The sequence below is a fragment of the Pongo abelii genome, chromosome 13 (genome assembly GCF_028885655.2).
Source record: "Pongo abelii isolate AG06213 chromosome 13, NHGRI_mPonAbe1-v2.0_pri, whole genome shotgun sequence".
Classification (NCBI taxonomy): Eukaryota; Metazoa; Chordata; class Mammalia; order Primates; family Hominidae; genus Pongo; species Pongo abelii.
Window position 1 is genome coordinate 65,288,576 of NC_071998.2, and position 26,175 is coordinate 65,314,750.

The 26,175-nt window shown below is 40.0% G+C and overlaps 1 protein-coding gene and 1 non-coding gene across 2 annotated transcripts in view; one reads left to right on the plus strand and one right to left on the minus strand.

The window, feature by feature from the left end:
• The window catches only part of TRPM6 (transient receptor potential cation channel subfamily M member 6), a 162,219-nt gene that overhangs the window by 123,130 nt on the left and 12,914 nt on the right, over positions 1 to 26,175 (minus strand). The window contains exons 2-3 of the mRNA XM_024252302.3: positions 9,751 to 9,830; positions 6,587 to 6,625 (exon numbers count right to left, since the gene is read on the minus strand). Coding sequence (XP_024108070.3) covers positions 6,587 to 6,625; positions 9,751 to 9,830 — 119 coding nt within the window. The remainder of the gene's footprint in view (positions 1 to 6,586; positions 6,626 to 9,750; positions 9,831 to 26,175) is intronic.
• LOC112135100 (U6 spliceosomal RNA) lies at positions 8,752 to 8,858 on the plus strand. The gene has a single exon (XR_002916398.1). It is a non-coding gene; the product is annotated as a U6 spliceosomal RNA (small nuclear RNA).

The window sequence follows — 26,175 nt, forward strand, 5'->3', positions numbered from 1 at the left end:
TGTCACTAAAGTTGGTATACAATCCCCCACTGCTAAATTTGACTGGTTTTAATATATATATAGTCATATATATATAGTGATATATATATAGTCATATATAGAGTCATATATATAGCGCTATATATATAGTCATATATATAGCGCTATATATATAGTCATATATATAGCGCTATATATATAGTCATATATATAGTCATATATATACAGTCATATATATAGTCATATATAGTCATATATAGTCAAAGTCATATATATATATACTCATATATAGTCAAAGACAAAGTATACTCTAAACCATTGTCATTCTTGATTTTAAGACCCATAAGTAACTTTGTGTCTCTGATTAAAGTTATGAAGCCTACACTCAGGAATTCTGAAAAATAGATAAATAATGAAGTTATGAAGCCCATCTCAAGAAAAAATATATATGTAGCAGTAGTTCTCCCTTATCTTCAGGGCATATGTTCCAAGACCTCCAGTGGGTGCCCAAAACCGCGGATAGTACCAAACCTAATTGCTGTCAATCAGAACAGGTTTCTGTTCATGTCTTCCACCCACAAATACAACAATTGTTTCATTTTAACTAAGCACTTACCAAAATTATGGCCCTGTGGCCATAATTTTGCAACTGAAGGTACAGCAGTAAAACTGGCATGAATTTCTTTTTCCTTCTTCACAATTTCATGGATAGAAGATGGATTTGTACCACAGATCTTAGCAATCTCAGCTAACTTTTATTCTTAGCTTATTAAGCTGAGAACTTTCACCTTTTCACTTAAAGAAAGCACTTTATGGCTCTTTGGCATGTCCAAATCACCTGCATCACTACTCTTGCACTTTGGAGCCATTATGAAGGGTTACTTGGATTCAAGTACTGCAATACCAAGACAGTCAATCTGATAACCCTGACAGCTACTAAGCCACTAACGGGTGGGGAGCGTCTGTAGCATGGCTAGGCTGGACAAAGGAATGATTCATGTCCTAGGTTGGACAAAGCAAATGGCAAGAGATTTTATCATGCCACTCAGAATGGCACGCAATTTTAAACCCATAAATTGTTTTTTTCTGGGATTTCCTATTTAATCTTTTTGGCCCATGAGAAACTGAAACAATGGAAAGTAAAAGGGCAGAAAAGGGGGGACTACTCCTGCCAAATTTCTAAACCTTCTTTAATTAAAAATTGCATCCTGGTCCACAGTTTTCCTCAACTGCCCTGCCTCCAGCTAGATAGTAATGCCTGCAATGCCTGAAAGGAGTCAATATTCTTAACAACTTTTCATTCTAAATTTCAGTGTCTATATTCTGATGCACAATTAATTCCATGGACTACGTAAGGTGCAGTATACATTAGTAAATGTTATATTTAACTTCTATATATCTGCTTATCTGATGACAAATATATACAGTGAGAAGAAAAAAACGTAAAGAAATCTAGACAGGGCCAGAGCTCAATTTCCAAAATGTTCCAAAGAGACAATAGAGACAAATACATTTGAGTACATGGTGGAGAAATGTGGCTAGCTATTATGGACTGAATTGTTTTCCAACAAAATTCATATGCTGAAGCTCTGACCCCTAATGTGACTGCATTAATTACCTCCTTAAAGTTAAATTAAGTTAAATTCAGCAGGGCACCGTGTCTCACGCCTTTCATCCCAGCACTTTGGGAGGCCGAGGTGGGCAGATCACCTGAGGTCAGGAGTTCGAGACCAGCCTGGCCAACACGGTGAAACCTCATCTCTACTTAAAATACAAAAAATTAGCCAGGTGTGGTGGCAGGTGCCTGTAATCCCAGCTACTCGGGAGGCTAACACAGGAGAATCGCTTGAACCCGGGAGGCGGAGGTTGCAGTGAACTGAGATCGCACCATTGCACTCCAGCCTGGGCAATAAGAGTGAAACTTTGTCTCAAAAAAAAAAAAAAAGAAGTTAAGTTAAGTTAAATTAAGTCTTAAAGGTGGAGGATTAATTTGATAGAAATGATGTCCTTAGAAGAAGAGGGAGAGATCCCCAGGATGTGTGCACACAGAGAAAAACCATCTGAAGACACAATAAGAAGGTGGCCATCTGCAAGCCAAGGAAACACCACAAGAGAAACCAACCCTGCAAACAACTTGGTCTTGGATTTCTGACCTCCAGAACTGTGAAAAGTTCATTTCTGTTGTTTAAGCCACCTAGTTTGTTGTATTTTGTTATGGCAGCTCTAGATGACTAAAATCCTGGCTATAGAACAGTGGATTGTACCTGACAAGCAGGGGAACCAAAAACAAGAGCTGAAGTGCAGGCAGCCTAGGCCATAAACAGGAAGCATCTAGGAAGCGATGTGTCCTGGAGCAAAAGCACTGGACCAGGAGATGGCCAACGCCATGCAAATATCTGCTCTCCCAAAGCCTCTATTTCTTCAACTGCAGTAATGTAAGGATTGGTTGGACAAGGTGGTCTCTAATGCCTTTCCTTTCCTTTCATTGTGTAACTGAGAACCTGTAGCAATGCTCAGTGTTCAGGACCCTGCTCTGAAAGAGGTGATCAGTGGGCTAAGGATACTTATTGTGCAGCTACTGTATTGAGCAGCATGTCAGGTAGCACATGGTGAGAAGTTACAGGGGAAACAGAAGTGTCTACAACTTACAATCTCTTCAGAGAACTAGAACAGGGCTGGGCGTGGTGGCTCACGCCTGTAATGCCAGCACTTTGGGAGGCCAAGGCAGGCAGATCACTTGAGGTCAGGCATTCAAGACCAGCCTGGCCAACATGGTAAAACCCCGTCTCTACTAAAAATACAAAAATCAGCTGAGCATGGTGGCACGTGCCTGTAATCTCAGTTACTCAGGAGGCTGAAGCAGGAGAATCGCTTGAACCCAGGAAGCGGAAGTTATAGTGAGGCGAGATTGGGCCATTGCACTCCAGCCTGGGCGACAGAGGGACACTCTGTCTCAAAAAAAAAGATAACCAGAACAAGCGCAGGTGATGAAAACTTCTGTGTATGTAAAAACCAACGTAAGGCCGGGCGCGGTGTCTCATGCCTGTAATCCCACCACTTTGGGAGGCTGAGGTGGGTGGATCACATGAGGTCAGGAGTTCAAGACCAGCCTGGCCAACATGGTGAAACCCTGTCTCCAGTCTCCACTAAAAATACAAAAATCATCCAGGTGTGGTGGCAAGTGCCTGTAATCCCAGCTTCTTGGGAGGCTGAGGAAGGAGAATTGCTTGAACCTAGAAGGCAGAGGTTACTGTGAGCCGAGATCACACCATTGCACTTCACCCTGGGTAACAAGAGCAAAACTTCGTCTCAAAAAAAACAAAAAAAAAAGGCAAAGTAAGAATATTGGGGTTCCATATGGAAAGGTTCTTAATGTAAAGGGAGGCACAGTAATCCCAAATGTACCGAATAGACGTAATCAGGATATACTAGTTAGAATGCTGTCATCTGATCATCTTTTGGAAAAAGGGTCACCCTTCAAAATGAAGCAGCATCTATTCAAACACAAGACAAATAATGATGCATCTGCCTGGCTTTTTCTACACAGAACATAAATTGAGGTAACCTCATCTGGAGAGATAACTCATTATGATTTTATAAGGCAGTTCTTTAGTGCAAACCAACTTAAGTTGGTTCAGCTTAAGTATATTTCTATTCTGATTATCTATTTGATTTGAGTTGACATTTTATTCTTTTTTTTTCTAGTTCATTAAATTGTAGCAAGGTCCCATAGAAGAAACAGACCTCCAAAATTAAAAAATATATATTCATGTTTGCCTCTTTAATTACAACTTTTGAAGTCTTAAAGAACATATCACCAACAAGTACTAAAAGCTCACTTTATATAAATGTCAGTTCCAGGAGGGGGGTAAAAAAATGTCAATTCCCTCTCAAATTGTTTTATAAATTCAGTAAAATACCCATCACTCAGAGCATTTCACAGCCATGTTAAAAACAAAAAATAAAATAAATTTAAAAAGAAAAAAACATCAAAATCTCAAAATATTTTTCAGGGAACATTCTAAAATTTATATTAAATCGGCTGGGCACGGTGGCTCACGCCTGTAATCCCAGCACTTTGGGAGGCCGAGGAGGGCAGAACATTTAAGGTCGGGAGTTCGAGATCACCCTGGCCAACATGGTGAAACCCCGTCTCTGCTAAAAATACAAAAAATTAGCCAGGCATGGTGGTGGGTGCCTGTAATCCCAGCTACTCGGGAGGCTGAGGCATGAGAATCACTTGAGCCTAGGAGGTGGAGGTTGTGGTGAGCCAAGATTGTGCCACTGCGCTCCAGCTTGGGTGACAGAGCTAGACTCTGTCTCAAAAATATATATATATATTATATATATAATATATATAATATATATATTACAATCACTTATTGACAAGGAGATTTAGGATTATTTTTAAGTATTACAATATAGTCCAGGTGCAGTGGCTCCCAGCACTTTGGGAGGCCGAGGCAGGAGGATCACTCAAGGCCAGGAGTTCTAGAACAGCCTGGGCAACATAGCAAGAACCCATCTCTATAAAAAATAAAAAACAAAAAAAATCAGCCAGACACAGTGGTACATGCCAGGAGGGGGGTAGCTACTCAGGAGGCTGAAGAGTGGGGATCACTTGAACCCAAGAGTTTGAGGTTGCAATGAGCTATGACTGTACCACCGCACTTCAGCCTGGGAGACACAGCAAGACCTTGCCTTTAAAAATTAGAATTTTTTTTTTTTTTTAATGATAGCATTGCAATGTAGCGGAACTACTTTTTAAAACATGCTATTTTAAAGAAAATGTTTACTTTTTCTTTTTCTTTTTGAGACAGGATCTTGCTGTGTTGCCCAGGCTGAATGTGAACTCCTTGGCTCAAGCTATCCCCCATTCTCAGTCTCCTGAGTAGCTAGGACTACAAGCATGTGCCCACCACACTTGACTAAAATTTCCTTTCAATTAAAAAAAAAAAAATTTGTATAAATGCACAAAAGTGTTTTGAAAAGTAAAAACAATTTTTAAAAGATAAATAAAGTATAGGAAACTTACCCTATCAGATATCAAGACATATATTACAAAACTATAATAATGAAACAGTGGCATTTGACAAGCATAGAAGTAGATTAAAATACTGAAAAGAACGCTCAGAAACAAAGCCATAGATGGATGGAAATGTACTATATAACACAGACAGCATCAGAAATGAGTGAGACTTGGAGAGACTGCTCAGTAACTCGTATTAGGACATTTGGCTCTCCCTATCAAAAAAAAAAAACTAGTCTCATCTAGGTGCAAAAATGACTAGTTTTTAATCATTTTTAATTTCTGAGAGGTATAAAAGTATATGCTTTTCCAATATTTTCACATTAGTTGTGTCTGAAGGTTGTGGGGTTGAGGTTTTGGAGGACATTGAGAAGGAGAGTTTCTAAAGAATATAGTAGAAACTAGGTAGAATAAATGAGGTCTTTTCTTTTTATTATATTCTTATTTTGCTTTGCATTTTATTAGGTTTATGCAAAATTAATTGTGGTCTTCACCATTACTTTCAACAGCCAACACCACAATTACGTTTGCACCAACCTAAGAGCAAAATTTTAAATAATTACTAAAAGGAAAGAAAAAAATTGAGGAAAAACTGAGAGGTCAGCCAAGTAGAAATTCTTCCTCCAGCAACCTCCTCCTTCTTCTCGTTCCATATCTGTGGATGCTGGTTTCCTCTCCCCATGATTTGCTAAACTGAGGGTTCCAATTTTTTATTTTATTTTATATTTATTTGAGACAGGGTCTCACTCTGCCACCCAGGTGGGAGTGCAGTGGCGTAATCACAGCTCACTGAAGCCTTGACCTCCCAAACTCAAGCAATCCTCTCACCTCAGCCTTCCGAGCAGCTGGGTATACAGGCACACACCAACACGTCCCGCTACAATTTTGGGGGTTTTGTTTTTGCTTTTGTACGTCGAGACAGGGTTTTACCATGTTGTCCAAGCTGGTCTCAAATCAGAGCTCAAGCAGTCCACCCGCCTTGGCCTCCCAAAATCCTGGGATAACAGGTGTGAGTGACCGTGCCTAGTCCCAAATGTTTTCTTCCAAGAATAAATTTAACTTTGGTTCAATCCATTATATAAACTTCAGGCTATGATCAGAATTAAGAAAATTTTATTTCCTTCCACTTACAAAAGAGAAAGGTAAAAACGGTCACATAGTTTAAAACGCAAATCACTGTTAAAATTTGTATTGCACTAAAGAGCTGTTTTTGCCCATAAGCTTAGTATGCATACAAGGCACCTGCAAGTCATACATCAGTTACAGTCCCGTATGCGCATGCAGCATCTTCATTATCCAAATGTGATCATAAAACTAAAATGTAATGCTTTACAGTGTTTCCCTTGGTAGAAATTCTTGTCGAAGGTCCTTAGCCAATTTACATGTCTCAGTAATTCAAGTAGTCTATTATGTTCGAATACTCGCTCTCCATCAAAAACATTTTTTTAAAACTTCCCTTGGAAAGGTAAATTGCATGCACCATTTACTGAGTCCATTCAAGATATGAGGAAACTGTCCCAGTAAATTTTAAATAGGGTGCCTAAAAGCTAAAAGGAATCTTGCTTATCTAAGTCTTACCTGATTAAATTCTGGCAGACCTGGCATACTGGAATACATCTAAATTAAAGAAATAAAACCTCTGTTAGTTTGTTGGTGTATTTGAAAATACATTTAATGCTTGTACAGTAAATATCTATTATTTTCCGTGATCTAGAAATCAAGGTTTGCTGAAATTCATATATCATGTTCCAAATATTCCATTATGGCATTTACCACATATTATTACTGCAGCAACTATGATCTAATTAATACAACATTCAGTTTAGAACCAAAATACCTCAATTTAAATCTCATTGATTTAACAATTACTCTAAGCCCCAGTTTTTACATCTGAAAATAATATGTGCTTCATAAGGTTATTAAAATAATTATCAGAGATAATAATATGTAATGTGTCTTATGGTACCTGGTAAAGACAGTGTGTACAATAATGGTAGCTATTATTATTATTAAACTATGAAGATAACACAGATTTCTTAAGAATCAAGAAAATAGATATATGTAAACCACTTTAAAACCATAAAGCACTATCAAATAAGGGACATTTGGTATAATTATAAATTATCCTTTATTAATCTTTCTTTTTTATTATTCAGAAGAATCTTATAGATTTAGGAGTTAGCACTGTGGTCATCAATTATATTTTTGGGCCAGGCACAGTGGCTTATGCCTGTAATTCCAGCACTTTGTGAGGCTGAGGTGGGAGGATTGCTTGAGTTCAGGAGTCCAAGACCAGCCTGGGCAACATAATAAGACCTTGACTCTTATAAAAATTCAAAAAATTAGCCCTGTGTGCTGATATGTGCCTGTGGTCCCAGCTACTTGGGAGGCTAAGATGGGAGGATTGCTTGAGTCCAGGAGGTTGAGGCTTCAGTAAGCCAAGATCATGCCACTGTACTGCAACGTGGGAGACACAGCAAGATCCTGTCTCAAAATATGTGTGTGTATGTGTGTGTGTGTGTGTGTGTGTGTGTGTGTGTGTGTGTGTGTGTGTGTGTGAAGAAGTATTAACAGGGAAGTCTAGTTAAAATAATGGAAGAAAAGGTAATGTTCATAAAATAAGGGCCGCTCTAAGTTATTCAGAAACTAATATTCAGGACTTTTATTTCTTCCTGTCCTAGCCTTTTGGGAATGCCTTTTCTCAGAAGCTTTCCTTCAGCAGTAAATTGAAAATGAGAAGGAAAAAGATGTTATAATCAAGTGTATCAGATTTGTTTCTTATTGGGAGCTACAAAAAGAATAAAACAAAGAAACCTTTATCAATATTTTAAAAAGTGAATTATCACCCACTTCCTGTGCACCAATAATGAAGAAAACTGCAAAAAAGCTAGAATTCTGAGAATTTTACTAGGATCTAAAAAAAAGGCTGGCATAGAAGAAATAGCCATAATCATCCATTAACTTTTATCTACAATCCCACAAGACTGTTTTTTCACTTGCTAAAGTATACCATGACTTGGAACATTCATGGAATTACAATCATTGATATTCTTCTTGAGTCTATGGGCTAGTAAAAGACTCAGTAATTTCATCACTTTTTTTTTGAGATTCAAGATTATTGTAAAAATGATTTTTTTATTCACAGACACAAAATGAGCCACCTGAATCAACTTGCATTCCATTGCAGTCACCACCACATGATGTCATAAAAAATGAAGGGGAAAAACAAGGTTATCTTGGCATACTATAAACCTTTCTTAAGCAGGTAAAAAGAGAATTTCCAATCACAAGACTTACAAATCATAGGTAATTCAATAAGGGTGGGACTAGTAAATATTTAACAAAGGCAAGGAACACTATTTCAGTCATCTCCAAAGAACTAGAATTTCAAAAACCTTACCATGCTACCCTTCATAACACATAGTTATGAGTTCTAAACCTTAAAGGCATATAAGGACAAATGCTCAAAAAAAATCTAAAAATAGATTGGTTCCCTTACTTAAAATATTACTCTTCTATTTTCCTTTTAATTTATTTTTCCAAGGGCAATGTCAATCTTAATTTCACAGACCTGATTACCCAGAGGAATTTTCCATAGCCCTTTCTTCCCCTATCTTTCACTAGTTGCTTTTTTGACCTTTGTTCTACAAGTAGAGCTTCCAAAGCATTGTCAAGAACTCAGTAGTCAAACTCAAATTATTCCATTCTGCTGCCGATTATCTGCTCAATCCAAAAGCCTATGGGCGCTCACTTCGGCAGCACATGTACTAAAATTGGAATGATACAGAGAAGATTAGCATGGCCCTTGCTCAAGGATGACATGCAAATTCATAAAGCATTCCATAAAAATAAAGTTTGTGGAAGGAAAATGGAACTGAAATTACCTGTTCATCTAATCTGGGCACAGTGTACTGAAATATACCAGTCACTATTTTCCACAGATACTTTAGTTGGGGATAAGAAACATTCACAATATTTTGAATATTCAGTATTCAGAAAATGTAAATTATTGATTCCAACCCAGTGAAATGGATGTAACACTAGATATTTCTGTAACGTCTATCCCCCCATCAAGAGGAACAGAAGAATCAAGTAGAATGAAATCCACGACAATATTAACAGTGATGGCATTAAGAATAACTTCTTTATACTTCACTAAATTCCTTAAACAGATATTTATCGCAGGGCTCGGTGGCTCACGCCTGTAATCCCAGCACTTTGGGAGGCCGACATGGGTGGATCACGTGGTCGGGAGATCGAGACCATCCTGGCTACGTCTCTACTAAAAATACTAAAATTAGCCGGACGTGGTGGCAGGTGCCTGTAATCCCAGCTACTTGGGAGGCTGAGGCAGGAGAATCGCTTGAACCCGGGAGGTGGAGGTTGCAGTGAGCTGAGAGTGCACCACTGCACTCCAGCCTGGAGGACAAGAGCGAGACTTCGTCTCAAAAAAACAAAAAAACAAAAACAAAAACACAGATATTTATCAAGAGCCTACTATGTGGCAGGCACATTCACAGACACTGGAGTAAGAGTAAGGTACAAATTGACAAGGTCCCTGTTCTTCCCACATTTTCTACAATAATCATGTATTATTTTTATAAAGTGAAAGAAATAAACATTGAAAATTCTAACTTTATAGATATGATCAAATCTTCTAAACAAGTCATATTTCTAAGTTTCTATAAATAGTACTCCAGGTAGTGTTGCTTTTAAAAGAAGAATGTAATTGAAAATTTTACCTGTGAGGATTTTTTGAGCTGGGTATGATTGTGCTACATTCTCTCTTGTCAAATACTCCTTTAATCCAGGATTTCTGGGACTAAAAAGAAAGTGTCATTATTTTATACTCTAATTATGCGACAAAACAATGTAACCATAGTAGTTCCCGCAGGTAAGAAATACTCAAGTATCATGAATGCTAATTAAAATGCCAAGACCAACCCCACACAGGCTAAGCATTTACCAGTTTCTATTACAGATAACATAGGCACAAATAAGCCAAATGTGAACATTAAACGACACACAAAGTGAATATGCCCATAATCTCATTTTGAGTAACAAAAGCCCCACATGAACAAACCCCTAGCAAGGAAGTAAAGATGTAACTGATATATCCTCTTAAATCTGCCAAAAGTCACTTTTATATCTTGTACCATACATAATCCTATGGAATAAATACCAAGCTCCCAAAACTTCAAAATTTTTACCCATCAAGTCCCACTTTGGCTAAGATTTCACAGGAGGCTGGAAAGAGTGTCAGAGGAGAGATGTGACTCAGCAAGATTCGATACACATTCTGCAAGCATAGTTTACCGTTGAGTGTGTTGTTTCAGGTTGCACAGCCTATAACTGTCCCTAAATCCAAGTGAGACGCTGATACTCACTCTTCCTCCTAATAAACTCTCTCCCATTCTACAGAATCCATGTTATAGCCAAGCTCCTCCATAAGCTATATTACAAGTCCAGTGGCAGAGGACACTGGATGGACTATACATCCCAGCTACTTATGAGTAGTTCTAATATAAAAATATTTTGGCTATAAATGGTATAAGAATATGTGTCCTAGCCGGGCGCGGTAGCTCATGCCTGTAGTCCCAACACTTTGGGAGGCCGAGGCGGGTGGACCACTTGAAGTCAAGAGTTCGAGACCAGCCTGGCCAACATGGTGAAACCCTGTCTCTACTAAAAATACGAAAAATTAGCTGGGCATGGTGGCAGGCAACTATAATCCCAGCTACTCGGGAGGCTGAGGCATGAGAATCGCTTGAACCTGGCAGGCAGAGATTGCAGTGAGCCGAGATTGCACCACTGCACTCTGGCCTGGGTGGCAGAGTGAGACTCTGTCTCAAAAAAAAAAAAAAAAAAAAAAGAATATGTGTCCATATTACTTTATACACACATAGATATTAGAACAGAGATGAATGGAAGGCTTTCTAAAAGGCAGCTTTTTCAAACTCCATGTCAGTGCAGTCCCCACCTCACTCTTACATCTACCCCCATTCTACTGTGGAAGGAAATGCACTGGGCCAGAAAATATGCTACAAATCCAGCTGTAGTACCTCGTTATCACACTATCCTCAAAAAAAGTTCAGTGGATCTTGTCCAATATGCACCAATCCTAAACGTAAGTGTTCATCACCGAACAGAACTGTAGATAACGGAAGTCCAGACTTTTAAAAGTAAAATAGAAAGGAGAAAAACAGAGATTAGTTGATGGGTTCCTGTGTATTTAAATCTTATCTATAAACAAGGAAAACTTCCCAGATCAAGGCCAGAGTCATCTTAAATCATTTTACTCTCTTATTCTTTTTGCATGGTCAGCAGCATTTTCTGTGTATTAAAACACATTCACTAAATTGGCAAAACACTAAAAAACTTAGGAAAATCCAGAGTCATACAATTTATTTATTTATTTTTATTTATTTTTATTTTTTGAGACGGAGTCTTGCTCTGTTGCCCAGGCTGGAACGCAATGGTGCAATCTCGGCTCACTGCAACCTCTGCCTCTAGGTTTCAAGCGATTCTCCTGCGTCAGCCTCCTGAGTAGCTGGGATGATAGGCATGCACAAGCATGCCTGGTTAATTTTTGTATTTTTAGTAGCAACAGAGTTTCACCATGTTGGTCAGACTGGTCTCAAACTCCTGAACTCAAGTTGTCTGCTTGCCTTGGCCTCCCAAAGTGCTGAGATAACAGGCATGAGCCTCCGCACCCAGCCCAGAATCATAGAATTTAAAAGGAACTAAATGAACAGGGAATTCAAAATCTTTATTTCAATAAGAAATGACACAATCTGGCTGAGCGCAGTGGTCCACACCTGTAATCCCAGCACTTTGTGAGGTCGAGGCAGGTGGATCACTTGAGCCCAGGAGTTCCAGACCAGCCTGGGCAACATGGTGAAATCCTGTCTCTACAAAATACAGGAATAAAAACAGCCATGCATGGTGGCATGTGCCTATAATTCCCAGCGACCCAGAAGGCTCAGGTGGGAGGATTGCTTAAGCCCAGGGAAGTCGAGGCTGCAGTGAGCCATGATTGTGCCACTGCACTCTAGCCTGGGTGACAGAGTGAGACCTTGTCACAAAAAAAGAAAGAAAGAAAGAAATGACACAATCTTTTTGAATCAGTCAGCCCTGTCCCCTATTCAAAAACATTAACAATTTCATTGATTCATTCTCCAAACATTTATTAAATACCTAATTTTTGCAAAGCACTGACAAACATGTTACAAAGTCAGTATGTCCTCAAAGAATTCTTCATTCTGAATTTCAAAATATCTGAATCTATGAATTCATTCAACAAATATTTTGGATAGGCCTCCACGCTGCATGCTGGGACTTCTATTGCAAATGAGACAAAGTTCCTGCTCTCAAGGAAGTTGGAATAAAAAGGAGGAAACAGATAAGAAACTGATATCATTAAACTTTATGTGCACCAGTTAACTATTTTTTTAAATTTTTTGTATTTTTCATGCCTCTGAGACAAGTTCAAAGCCAATTAACTATTAAAAACAGATGCTAAAAGGGTATCTAATGTAGAAGCCTGTATAGACAAAATAGGCAAGCTGTGCTCAACCATTCACTTCTTTCAAAATGCTGAATGGCAGCTTTGTAGTAGGACTACCTGAACAAATTATTCAATTTCTTCATGCCTGTTTGTCTATCAAAATGGAGATAATAATAGTACCTCATAGAACTATTATTGAAAGGATTAGATAAAAGTTTAGAATTCTTCCTGGGACTTATTAAGTCTGAATAAAGCTCAGGTATTATTATTAGCAATATCAAAAGTAAAAACTGGCTTTGGGTTAACGGTCTGGGAACTTAACTTTGATGTATTTTTTTTTTTTCATAGAAAAATGCCTCCTGACCTCCAAATTTCCCTCACAGTTCCTCTCATACTATGATTTAATGACCTTTACAGGCTCACATCTTCCGTGGACTCCAGCTCCTATAGGCCCCATGCCAGTCATTTCTATTGCCCTAGGGCCTAACCCAATGATTGTTGAATGAGCAACAAACATGCTGAAAATAGAACTTCGGTAACCCATGTATACCATTTTCCCTCCAAAGGTGTAAACAGGAAGCCCGTGTCATAACAAGAATGTGGAAACTTTCCTCCTTCAACTCCGGTTATCTTATCTCAAAACTACCAGAAAAAAAAAAAAGCAGGCTTTAGCTTGAAAATGTTTCAAATAATTCTCAATTTAGAACTTTACTTCCCACCCTGTCAACCTCGTAATAGTTCCTTTGCAATATACTCTCCAGCACACTTCAGAGAGGCCTCCATGTTCAGTTCAACAGAGAACCAAATGTTTGTTGGTTCTGATAGGACAAAAACACCCAGTGTGCTAGCTTCTGCCACTAGAGCAGCAAATTTGTTGTGGTCGTGGTAGTTGAGAGTAAGGATTTTGACATTTCTGCAGCTATCATGGCAGTCTTCATCAACTGGATGTTTTTTGCTTTTTAATTGTTGTAATTTAGGGGAGGGAAAGGCAAAAGAGAAAGAAGGGAAATAGTGTGTTGGTCTCAATTTGTGTCATCCTAAAACATAATCAGATTTTATATCTAATCTTTGGCCTGAGGTCAGGCTGGGGAATTGCAAAGAAATGTTCACAGACTAACATAGTGAGATATCTTGGGGAGGGATCCAAGTCTGAATGTGAAATTCATTTATGTTTCATATACATCTTGTATGCACAGACAAAAGGTAATTTTACACAATATTTTTTAAAAATTTATACATAAAATTATCCGGGTGTGGTGGCTCATGCCTGTAATCCCAGCACTTTGGGAGGCTAAGGCGGACAAGTCACTTGAGGTCAGGAATTCGAGACCAGCCTGGACAACATGGCAAAATCCCATCTCTACTAAAGATACAAAAATTAGCTGACGTGGTGGTGGGCGCCTATAGTCCCAGTTACTCAGGAGGCTGAGGCATGAGAATCACTTGAACCCAGGAGGCAGAGGTTGCAGTGAGCCAAGATCATGCCACTGCACTCCAGCCTGGGTAACAGAACAGGACTCTGTCTCCAAATAAATAAATAAATAGTTTTATGTGTGAAACAAAGTTTTTTTGTTTTGTTTTGTTTTTTGTTTTGTTTTGTTTTGTTTTTTTTGAGACAGAGTTTCTCTTATTGCCCAGACTAGAGTGCAATGGCACGATCTCGGCTCACTGCAACCTCTGCCTCCCGGGTTCAAGTGATTCTCCTGCCTCAGTCTCCCGAGTAGCTGGGATTACAGGTTCCTGCCACCACATCCAGCTAATTTTTGTATTTTTAGTAGAGATGGGGTTTTACCATGTTGGCCAGGCTGGTCTCAAACTCCTGACCTCAAGTGATCCACCCACCTCGGCCTCCCAAAGTGCTAGGATTACAGGCGTGAGCCACTGTGCCTGGCTGAAACAAAGTTTTAACTGCATTTCAACTGCCACCTGCCACATGAGGTCAGATGTGAAATTTCCTGCTCGTGGCACTCAAAAAGTTTCAGATTTTAGAGCATTTCACATTTCAGATTTTCAGATTAGGGATGTTCAAACTGTATTTCCACTCTAAGGCTTTTTAGGGTTCCCAGATCAATTATCTTGGGGTACTCTCTGAGAAGGCATAATTTCACAGATGTTCCTTAATTTTCAAAAAAGTGACTTTTTTTTTTTTTTTTTTTTGAGACGGAGTCTCGCTCTGTCTCCCAGGCTGGACTGCAGTGGCGCGATCTTGGCTCACTGCAACCTCCGCCTCCCGGGTTTTACGCCATTCTCCTGCCTCAGCCTCCCGAGTAGCTGGGACTACAGGCGTGCACCACCTACGCCCGGCTAATTTTTTTTGTATTTTTAGTAGAGATGGGGTTTCACCGTGTTAGCCAGTGTGGTCTCGAACTCCTGACCTTGTGATCCGCCCACCTCGGCCTCCCAAAGTGCTGGGATTACAGGCATGAGCCACCGCACCCGGCAACCTTTTTTTCTTTTAAAAACATCCACAAGTTTGCATGATTGGAGGTAAAGGGAGACAAAGATAACAGGTCATTTGTTTTCTTTCTACAACTTTTTTGCACCTTAAAAAAAATCTATCATCTAACAACTACTTCTTCAGTGGAACTGATAACTGACTCCCATTTTGATTTCCTGCATTCTGTCTTACACACATCACAGCATTAACAATGTTTACTTGCATTCACTGGACCATCTCTCTCTCTCTCTTAACCTTATTGTAATCCACTTCAAAAGAGGGCATTATTTTATTTATCTTGGAATCCACAACACTAGAATGGGTCAAATAGACAATATTTTCAGACTCCAGATCAACATTTGTTACTTTTTCTTCAGAGCGCCTCCCTTGAAGCAAGAACCCCTTCAAAGTGCCAGGTAGATGGACATCAGGATGTACCATCAATCAATCTGTTGGCTCAGGGAATCCATCAGTGCAAAGCCAGCCCATCCACTTTCAAGTGTCAGCTCAGGGCCTTCTATCAGGTTCTGTCCAAATTCTGCAAGGATACCTACCTGACACTTGATCCAAGAGGGGCAGTCTCAGAAAAACAGCATCCAAGCTAAAAATATCTAAAAACCAAGTTCCTGTTCCACCAACACTACCACAAAGTGTGTTGACTGATTTTCCACTAAATACTCTGTCCAGGAGGCAGAGAACACAAAGTAACCTTACACCTTCATCTCACTTTGGTGGTAAAAGGTGAGCACTATTTAGCTGGTAGTGATTTATTTTTGGTAACATCTCTAAAAATTGAATGTCAACTAAATAATTCACAATTCCCTAAAACGCCGTTTCTCCTGAGTAGGTGAGAAATTTTACTAACATTTTCACATAGTGCTTTGCTAAGCAAAGGCATTTAGAACCTTGGAATGAGGCCTGGTGCGGTGGCTCATGCCTGAATCCCTGTACTTTGGGAGGCCGACGTGGGTGGATCACCTGAGGTCAGGAGTTCAAGACCAGCCTAGCCAACATGATGAAACCCTGTCTCTACTAAAAATACAAAAAATTAGCCACGCACGGTGGTGGGCGCCTGTAATCCCAGCTACTCAGGAGGCTGAGGCAAGAGAATCGCTTGAACCCAGGAGGTGGAGTTGCAGTGGGCTGAGATCGTGCCGCTGCACTCCAGCCTGGGCAACGAGAGAAATTCCGTCTCAAAAAAAAAAAAAATGGAACCTCAGAATGAATTTCTAGATTATATAAACTCAAGAGTAAAGGAGTAAAACATTTATAAATCTTCCTGGAGCCAAATAGGGGATTAGAGGAACTCAACAGTAACCTTTCAAGTAAAGTGCATCAGAAAGGTGAAAAGTGAAGTGATTTCATACCCCTTCCTTCCTCTTTCCAAATTGGTTGAAGCCCTCATTATTTCAGCCCCAAAACCCAATTTCAAAATAGCAGTGAAAGACATCCTTTTCCTCAGTTGTCACTCACGCTTCAGGGTTTAACCAGTCTCCTGGGGAATAAAACATGCAAATGAAACATTTGTAATTTCAGATCTTGTTAAATCATTCTGATGAAAAGGGAAGAGGAAATGGAAGTCTCCTTTATGAGTGTACTTTACAACTGTCCCTCGATAGTAAAATACAGAGATTTAACCAAATGCTGGGCCTATTTGTAGTACAACCACTCTAATCTGGTTAGATTTTCCACCTACATGCACTCAATTCTCTCCAATTTCCAAGCTCCAAAATGCTCACAAATTTGTTATCTATGTACACAGATGGTCTTCATTTATGCTCCAAATATCTTGTTAAATTATCCAAAACTTTACTAGTACTACATGCAAATGAACTACATGACCTAAAAAAAAGTCTTTTTTGGAGTGGCTCATGAAACTATGCTTTTATTTTTGTTTTAATACAGAGTCTTGCTATGTTGCCCAGGCTGAAGTGCAGTGGCTATTCACAGGCGTGATCACAGCACACTGTGGCCTCGAACTCCTAGGATCAAGTGATACTCCTGCCTCAGCCCCCTGAGAATCTGGGACTACAGATATGTACCACCATGACTGGGGAAAATATACTGTTAAATAATTGACTTTTAGGAAACTTACCAACCTCTCAGACAATAAAGCCTTTATTAGAAGTTACATGTTTGGCCAGGCATGATGGCTCATGCCTAGAATCCCAGCACTTTGAGAGACCATGGCTTGAGAATCATTGAGCCCAGGAGATCAAGGCCAGCCTGGGCAACATATCAAGACCCTGTGTCTACTTCCAATAATGTAAAAAATAGAAACATTTTTAAAAAGAAGTTACAGGTTAAATTTTATTTATGACATTCATAGTAAGGTTTATATAGACAATGGAGATTATTTGTCTTATTTTTTTCAGTATAGCACAGCAGAAAGAAAACACAACTGGATTTTGCTCCTTAAAATTTGGTGTACACTCATACCGCATGTGTAACTTAGACAAATTCAAAAGCTTTGCTAAAAGAATGAGAGAAGGTTAGAAGGTGAAAAATAAGACAGAGAGAGAAACAATTTTAATAGTGTGGGCAGTTTCACTGTCATTCCACAATCAGTAGGTTTGATTTTTTGTTTGTTTGTTTGTTTGTTTGTTTGGGTTTTTTTTTGAGACAGAGTTTCATTCTTGTTGCCCAGGCTAGAGTGCAATGGCGTGATATCGGCTCACTGCAACCTCCACCTCCCAGATTCAAGCGATTCTTCTGCCTCAGCCTCTTGAGTAGCTGGGATTATAGGCATGCCCCACCACACCCGGCTAATTTTGTATTTTCAGTAGAGACAGGGTTTCACCATGTTGGCCAGGCTGGTCTTGAACTCCTGACCTCAGGTGATACACCCACCTCAGTCTCCCAAAGTGCAGGGATTACAGGCGTGAGCCATCAGGCCCAGCCTCAGGAGTATCTTATATCCAAAAGCAGCAGTTCTGAAACTTCTTGAGCTTAGGATCCTTTCATAATCATAAAAACTACCAAGTACTCCAAAAAATATTTTGCTTATTTAAATTATGTCTACCAATATTTACCACATATGAAATTAAAACTGAGACATTTAAAAATATTTACTCATTAGTTCATTTTAACCTATTACATGCTAACACAAAAATTTTCCAAAAAAGTTCATAAACAGAGCACTGTCTTATGTTTTTGCAAATCTCTTTCATGTCTGGCTAAAGATGGCTAGATTCTCATGTTTGCTTCTGCACTCAATCCTTTGCAATAAGTGGTTTTGCTTGAAGTATACAAAGAAAATCTGCCTCACAGAGACATGTAGTTGAAAAGGGAGAGTATTTTAATGGCCTTTTTAGATCATTGTGTATTCGTCATGTACCCTTGGGAAAACTCCACTGTACACTCATAAGAGAATATGTCAAAAGGGCAAATAGCATCTTAGTACCATTGTGAAAATAATTTTGACTCTGAGGACCCTCTGAAAAGGTCTTAGAGACCTCTAGGAGTCCTTGGACAACATACAGAAAACTACTGCACACAAGTGACTGTGTGTAGACACTAGAGTGGAGTCTGTGAGAGCAAGAATATACCATTCCCCAGATGGTCTCAGTTCCCACATGCATATCTTAGTCTGCATACCTCATCTTAATGAGTAGATTCTAGTACTTCAAGATCCCCTGTTTAATCTGGTACTCAACTGAAGAAAGTTCCAACACAAGATAAAATCTTCATGTACTGTATTTTATGCTCAATGAAAGGGACTTTTCAAGGGTAGTTTGGAATGCATTCAATTTCTAAACTTACAGCCAACTTTAATGCCTACCGTACCCACCTTCTGGAAGATGTCATTAAATTCAGTGACCTTGGGAAGCTTGTGAAGTGTGGAACCAGCCCTTTACAATCCATAGGCAGGATACATCCTATCAGTTTATCCACCTCTTTTAAAACATTGAAATCTCGAAAGGAAGAAACAAATGAAAAGAAAAATTGATACCTCTAAGAATAATAGGTTTATTCATTCATTTAAAAAAAAAAAATACGTTGACGGCCAGATGCAGTGGCTCACGCCTGTAATCCCAGCACTTTGGGAGGCCGATGTGCAGGGTCACGTGAGGTCAGGAGTTCCAGACCAGCCTGGCCAACATGGCGAAACCCCAACTCTATTAAAAACAAAAAAAATCAGCTGGGCATGGTGGCACAGGCCTGTAATCCCAGCTACTCAGGAGGCTGAGGCAGGAGAATCACTTGAACCCAGGAGACAGAGGTTGCAGTGGGCTGAGATTGCGTCCCTGTACTCCAGCCTGACAGAGCGAGACTCCGCCAAAAAAAAAAAAAAACAACTTTGACACCTCATGTTATTCTAATTAAAATAAATAAAATAAAAAAGTGTCCCGCCGGGAGTGGTGGCTCACGCCTGTAAACCCAATACTTAGGGAGGCCGAGGCAGGTGGATCACCTGAGGTCAGGAGTTTGAGACCAGCCTGGCCAACACGATGAAACCCCATTTCTACTAAACCCAAAAATTAGCTGGGCGTGGTGGTGCACGCCTGTAATCCCAGCTACTCGGGAGGCTGAGGCAGGAGAATCATTTGAACCCAGGAGGCAGAGGTTGCAGTGAGCCGAGATTATGCCACTGCACTCCAGCCTGGTCGACACAGCAAGATTCCATCTCAAAAAATAAAATAAAATAAAATAAAATAAAATAAAAGTGTCCCAAATGCCACCAGCAAATGAGAAGCACTTATGTTAACAAATGGATACTAAGTAAGGAAGTAGGTCATAAATGTCACAAACGTAGGCAACAGGACACTGGTGAACGAGAAATTCCTTCTGCCTATAGATCCTTGAGATGTTTTCATGGAAGACATGGAATTTATGAAAGTTCTTGAAAGACAACAAAGGTTTTAAAAGGTGACGAGGGTGTCCGTGGTCATTAGAAACGCAGATTTCAGCCTAGAGGAAAATTTAGAAGGGGTTCACTTTAAGGTGATGATAAAAGCCATGAGGTCACTGAAGGACAGATAATAGAGAAGATCAAAGAGTCAAGAACTTTCAGAAACATCTAAACAAGGATGCAGAAGAAAGAGTTTGGGGGATAGAGAATAGAGACTTACTAGCCAGGATGGTGGTTTGATACCTGAATTAGGGAAGGGAGAAAGTTTCTCACTTTAGTAAAATGTTTGCATCATTACCAAAGTAGAAAATTTCAAAGAAAAACTGATAAGACATATTTAATACTAAAAAGAAGATAAGAAGAATGGCAATTTTGTCCATGATGAACAAACCAATTTCAAGAGATTCAGGAAAAAGGTTGTAAAACAGAGGAGATAGGTAGTTAGTGTAAGATTCTCTTGGGAGAAGCAATACTAAAAACAACAGTCAGGGCCGGCCTGTAATCCCAGCACTTTGGGAGGCCGAGGCAGGCAGATCACGAGATCGGGAGATGGAGACCATCCTGGCTAACACGGTGAAACCCCGACTCTACTAAAAATACAAAAAAATTAGCCGGGCATGGTGGCGGGCACCTGTAGTCCCAGCTACTCGGGAGGCTGAGGCAGGAGAATTGCTTGAACCCGGGAGGCAGAAGTTGCAGTGAGCCGAGATCACACCACTGCACTCCAGCCTGGGCGACAGAGTGAGACTCCATCTCAAAAAAAAAAAAACAGTCATAAATGGACGATATAAAGCAAAAGCCAACACTAAAGTAGTTTGTCATATCTGCCAAAGGCTGGGTGGGCTAAATGTCTTAGGTGCTTTAGCTAAAGCAATATTCACAGTTCTGTGGCTCATCACAGTACTATTTATTCCCTCTTCACCGAGGAGGAGCAGGTTCTAATGCTAGTGCCGGAGATCTTTTACATGATGTTTTATAGGCACAGTTTATTTTATGTTGAGAAAACAGGACTTTGTAGACTAAAGGAGAAGTCAACAAAAAGAGAGAGAGTGAAGATGCAATGAGAGAATGGAAATGACTGTAGAGATCTTGGAGAGGGGTGGAGAGGGAAGGAAGGAAGGAAATGGTATGGACAGCTGAAGAGGAAGGCTCTGCCTTGAAGTAATCTTATATCTCTGATAGATATCAGAAAGAATGACAAATTTTCCTTCTTGGTAAATTTGCCCAATACCTTATTATCCATGTTCTATAGAAACTGATAGCCTGTTTAGCTCTGGAGGTTGCAAACTTCAGCACTTATTTTTGCCCCTCTTACCCAGGGAGAAAGGACAGTAGGAAACACCCATGTGCATTCACAGACCCCCTTTTTATTACCCGCACTTTACAGTATAGCAGCACAGTATAGGACATTTCCCAAAGTAGGTTCTACGGATCACAAAGCATATGAAATCCTCTCTCAGCAAAGTATCTGCTAAATTTAAAATAGTTGAAAAAAATAATGAATTCAATTAAATACCTAGGGAACACCTATAGTATCCCATTGGATGCCCCATGGGGAATATAATATTCCTGAAACACAACATTGCAGGAATTTCCCTAATAAGCTAATAACCTAAAAACATGTACCTTTGAACACGTGGGTCTGCAGACATCTACACTAAGGGAATAGGAGTTTGGGATAAAGGATAAGAGTAAATGTAACTGGGGATCATGGGCATTCAATAAATCATGTCAAGCTATAATGAAAGGAAAAAAGAAAGGGAGGAAAAACAAGATAACACTGTTTTCTTCTGTAGCCTGTAGGTAATCTCTACCAGCAAACTAGAGAAATCTTGTTCTCCCTGGGTGAGTGACCCCAGGAATTGTTAATTTCCAGCTGTCCAGCTATAAAGTTTCATGAACATTCCTTTAGCTGCACTTAGAAATAGGCACTCCACGGGCTGGGCGCAGTGGCTCACACCTGTAATCCCAGCACTTTGGGAGGCCAAGGTGGGTGGATCACCTGAGGTCAGGAGCTCAAGACAAGCCTGGCCAACACGGTGAAACCCCATCTCTACTAAAAATACAAAAATTAGCCAGGTGTGGTGGTGTGTGCCTGTAATCCCAGCTACTCAAGAGGCTAAGGCAGGAGACTTGCTTGAATTCAGGAGGTTTGAATTTGGGAGGTTGCAGATCGTGCCACGGCACTCTAGCCTAGGTGACAGAGAGATACTCCGTCTCAAAAAAAAAAAAAAAAGAAAAGAAAAGAAAAGAAATAGGCATTCCACTTCTATTTTTAAAAAATAATAATAATTACAGTAGCTTCAAGTAAACCCTCTATAACCGTGTGCCTAAATTGCCACATAGCAAAAAACAACCAAAACAGATAGTTACAATGTTATAACTGTGACAAAGCTGCACTTAGTTCTTATCTAAGTCCTCACTATATCATCCATGGGATATGCTAAACCAGCTCCTGGCAATTTTTTTCTAATAGATAATATTGCAAATGGTATAAAATCCAGGAAGTACATCAGGTGATACAGGGAAAAGTTAAATTTCCCTCCCACCCCTGTTCCCCAGCCATCCAGTTTCCCTCTTAAAAGTTAACCTCTATTACAGTTTGTTGTGCATTCCTCTAAAGATAGTCAATGTGTTTACAGGTATATCCCCCAAAAAAATCTTACATAGATACAGGCAAATTATACATGCTGTTCTGCACCTTGTTTTTTTTCCTGATTAATAATGATATGTAATAACCTTATATATAGAATTGCTTCATTTTATGAGGCTGACCAGTATTCCCTAATATGGAAGTCCCATAATTGACTTAGCTAAGCACCTGGTCGTATATATATGTTATTTTTCATCTTACACAACATATATACAGCATAGCTTTCATGTTCATGTATATCTTCAGAATATACACCTGCAAGTAAAATTTCTAAGTCAACTCAGATTTCCACATTCCCCTCCATAGAGAGGTACCAATTTATAAGCACAATAGATGACTTACGAGCAACTTTTTTTTTGAGAGGGGGTCTCACTATATTGCCCAGGTTGGCCTTGAACTCCTGGGCTCAAGCAGTCCTCCCACCCTCACCTCCCGAGTATCTGGGATTACAGGCATGTGCAACCATACCCAACTCAGTAGTAACTTTTTTTTTTTTTTTTTTTGAGACAGAGTTTCGCTCTTTTGCCCAGACTGGAGTGAAGTGGCACAATCTTGGCTCACTGCAACCTCCGCCTCCTGGGTTCCAGCAATTCTCCTGCCTCAGCCTCCTGAGTAGCTGGGATTACTGGTGTGCGCCACCACGCCCAGCTAATTTTTGTATTTTTAGTAGAGACAGAGTTTCACTATGTTGGCCAGGCTGGTCTCAAACTCCTGACCTCAAGTGATCCACCTGCCCTGGCCTCCTAAAGTGCTAGGATTACAGGTGTCAGCCACCATGCCTGGCTGCAACTTTTTAAAAATAGTGACAGGGTCTTGTTATGTTGCCCAGGGTAGCCTTGAACTCCTGGCCTCAAGCAATCATCCTGCCTTGTCCTCCCAAAGTGCTGGAATTACAGGCATGAGCCACCACACTCAGCCAACAGTAGAAGTTTTTAAGCATTAAGGAATACACTGAGATGGGATCTTGCTTTGTTGGCCAGGCTGGTCTCAAACCCCTGGCCTCAAGCAATCCTCCCACTGCAGCCTCCCAAGTAGCTGGGGTTGCAGGCATGAGCTGCCATGCCTGTGAGCTCTTTTTGAGACAGGGTTTCTCATTCCTGTGCCCAAGCTGGAGTGCAGTGGCACAATCTTGGCTTACTGCAACCTCCTCCTCGCAGTGCTCAAGCAATTCTCCTGCCTTATCCTCCCAAGTAGCTGGGACCACAGGTGCACACCACCACGCCCGGCAAATTTTGTGTGTGTGTGTGTGTGTGCATGCGCGCACGCATGTACATGTTTTGTAGAGACAGGGTTTCCCTGTGTTGGCCAGGCTGATTTCAAACTCCTGAGCTCAAGTGATCCGCCAGCCTCAGCCCCTCAAAGTGCTGGAATTACAGGCGTGAGCCAATGCGCGGGACCTGATTCTATCTCTTAAACATCTCTTGTATCTGCCTACCTCTCTGCATCTATATTGCCACTGCCCTAGTTAAAGTCACCATAAACTTTTGCCTACATTGCCTCCCAGGCCTTTCTACCTCGAATTTTCTCTTCAATCCATTCTCTATAATAAAGCTTATAATCTTTTAAAATAAATAAAGTGAACAAGTCATTATCACATAAAACCTTCCAAGGGCTCGTCATTATCCTCAAGATAAAGTTGTAAAGTCCTTCACACGCTTTACAGAGCACTGCCTGCCACATCTTGGGTGCTCCAGCTCCTACCTGATCTCTTGCTCCTCCCTGCCTCCATCTCTACATTCTAAATATACTGAGCAACTTTGAATTGTCTGAATTCACCTACAGGTATTCTCTACACACTGTTCTCTCCACCTAGAATACTCTCCACTCCCTTCCTTTCTCCACCAACTTAGACATCATGCCTCCTAGAAAACTTCTGGAAACTCTCAAGTCTGAATCAGGACCTCCTTCCCCATGCTCTCTGAGCCTGAGCCTTCTGTGCTTATCCCCTGCACTGTACTGTCATGACCTAGTTAGACCCACTGTACTCTATGTCGCCAAAGACAGGGAACTGTCTGAAGTACAGCCTGAAGAAGATACTGTATTTCATGGAAGAAAAAGAAAATGTGCTCTCCTGGGCAGCACATATACTAAAATTGGAAAGGAAAATGTTTCGTGGCTGTATAAGCACATACGAGAATTATGATTGTCCAGAAGGGAAACACTGTCTGTTTCCCAAAATATATTTGATCAAGGATTTTCTCTGAGGATATTACAGACTTGTTTCCATAGGATGCAATTTCAGGAGACTCTTTTCTAAGACATTTCCAACAATTATCAATTAAGACTATCCCCTCCCCTAAATCATTTACCTTAAGATTCTTATTTTAATCTTTGAGGGACTCATCTTAAATTATAAAGATTTTTTATCTTAACATTTAGAATTTTTAACTTTTTTACAGAAAAAATCTTTTAATTTAAAAGATCTTAAAAATCTTTGAGACTTTTATTGTAACTTAAAGATTTAGGGTAGGGTACAGACAAGTTTTTTATTCAGAAAAAAAAAAAACCCCTCACATTCAAAATAACTGATTCCCCTAAAATTTTTAGGAGGAAAAAATGTTTTAATAGAATTAGGGCAGTCCAGGCTGGGCATGGTGGCTCACAACTGTAATCCTAGCACATTGGGAGGCTGAGGCAGGCAGATCACCTGAGGTCAGGAGTTCAAGACCAGCCTGGAAAACATGGCGAAACCCTGTCTCTACTAAAAATACAAAAATTAGCTGGGCATGGTGGTACATGCCTGTAATTCCAGCTACTCAGAAGGCTGAGGGAGGAGAACCACTTGAACCCAGGAGGCAGAGATTGCCATTAGCCGAGATTGTACCACTGCACTCCTGGGCGACAGAGTGAGAATCTGTCTTAAAAAAAAAAAAAAAAAAAAAAAAACACAAGAATTAAAGTTGTCCAGGAAATTGAGACTCAGAAGTCTGTCAGTGGGATACCAAAAATCTTATGAGTTAACAGAGGTTGGCAGATAGGACACTATCATTTGCTAGGCTGAAATTTCCCAACTTCTCTTTCTTGCTGGAACACATGATATTAAAAGTTCCAGTGTTGTTGGTTAGAGAGTGCCTGTACTTTCAGTGCAATTCAGGAAGGAAATGAGAGCACAGTTACCCATATAATGCCTTTCTTTAAGTCAATGAGGACCGCAACTCCAGAACAGGTTTCTATTTTCACTGGGTTTTGATGCTGAAGATGCTTCTTCGGTATTTAATTTCTTCTGATATTGTAAGATGAGAAGAAATATATTTTATCCATAGAAAGAGACTTTGAAATGACCCAAAAAGGCAATCATAAAAGAGGGATTAAACAAAAGCAAAGCAATTTTTTTTTTCTTTTTTTTTAAGAATGTGTCACTCATATGCTCATAACATTTTGTAATTGTTTTTTTTTTTTTTTTTTTTTTTTTGAGACAGTGTCTCGCTGTGTCACCCAGGCCCGGAGTGTAGTGGTGCAATCTTAGCTCACTGCAACCTCCACCTCCCGAGTTCAAGTGATTCTCCTGCCTCAGCCTCCAGAGTAGCTGGGATTACAGGCATGCACCACCGTGCCCAGCTAATTTTTTTTTCTTTTTTTTTTTGCTACTTTTAGTAGAGACAAGTTTCGCCATGTTGGCCAGGCTGGTCTCAAACTCCTGACCTCAGGTGATCTGCCCACCTCAGCCTCCCAAAATGCTGGGATTACAGGCATAAACCACCATGCCTGGCCTGTAATT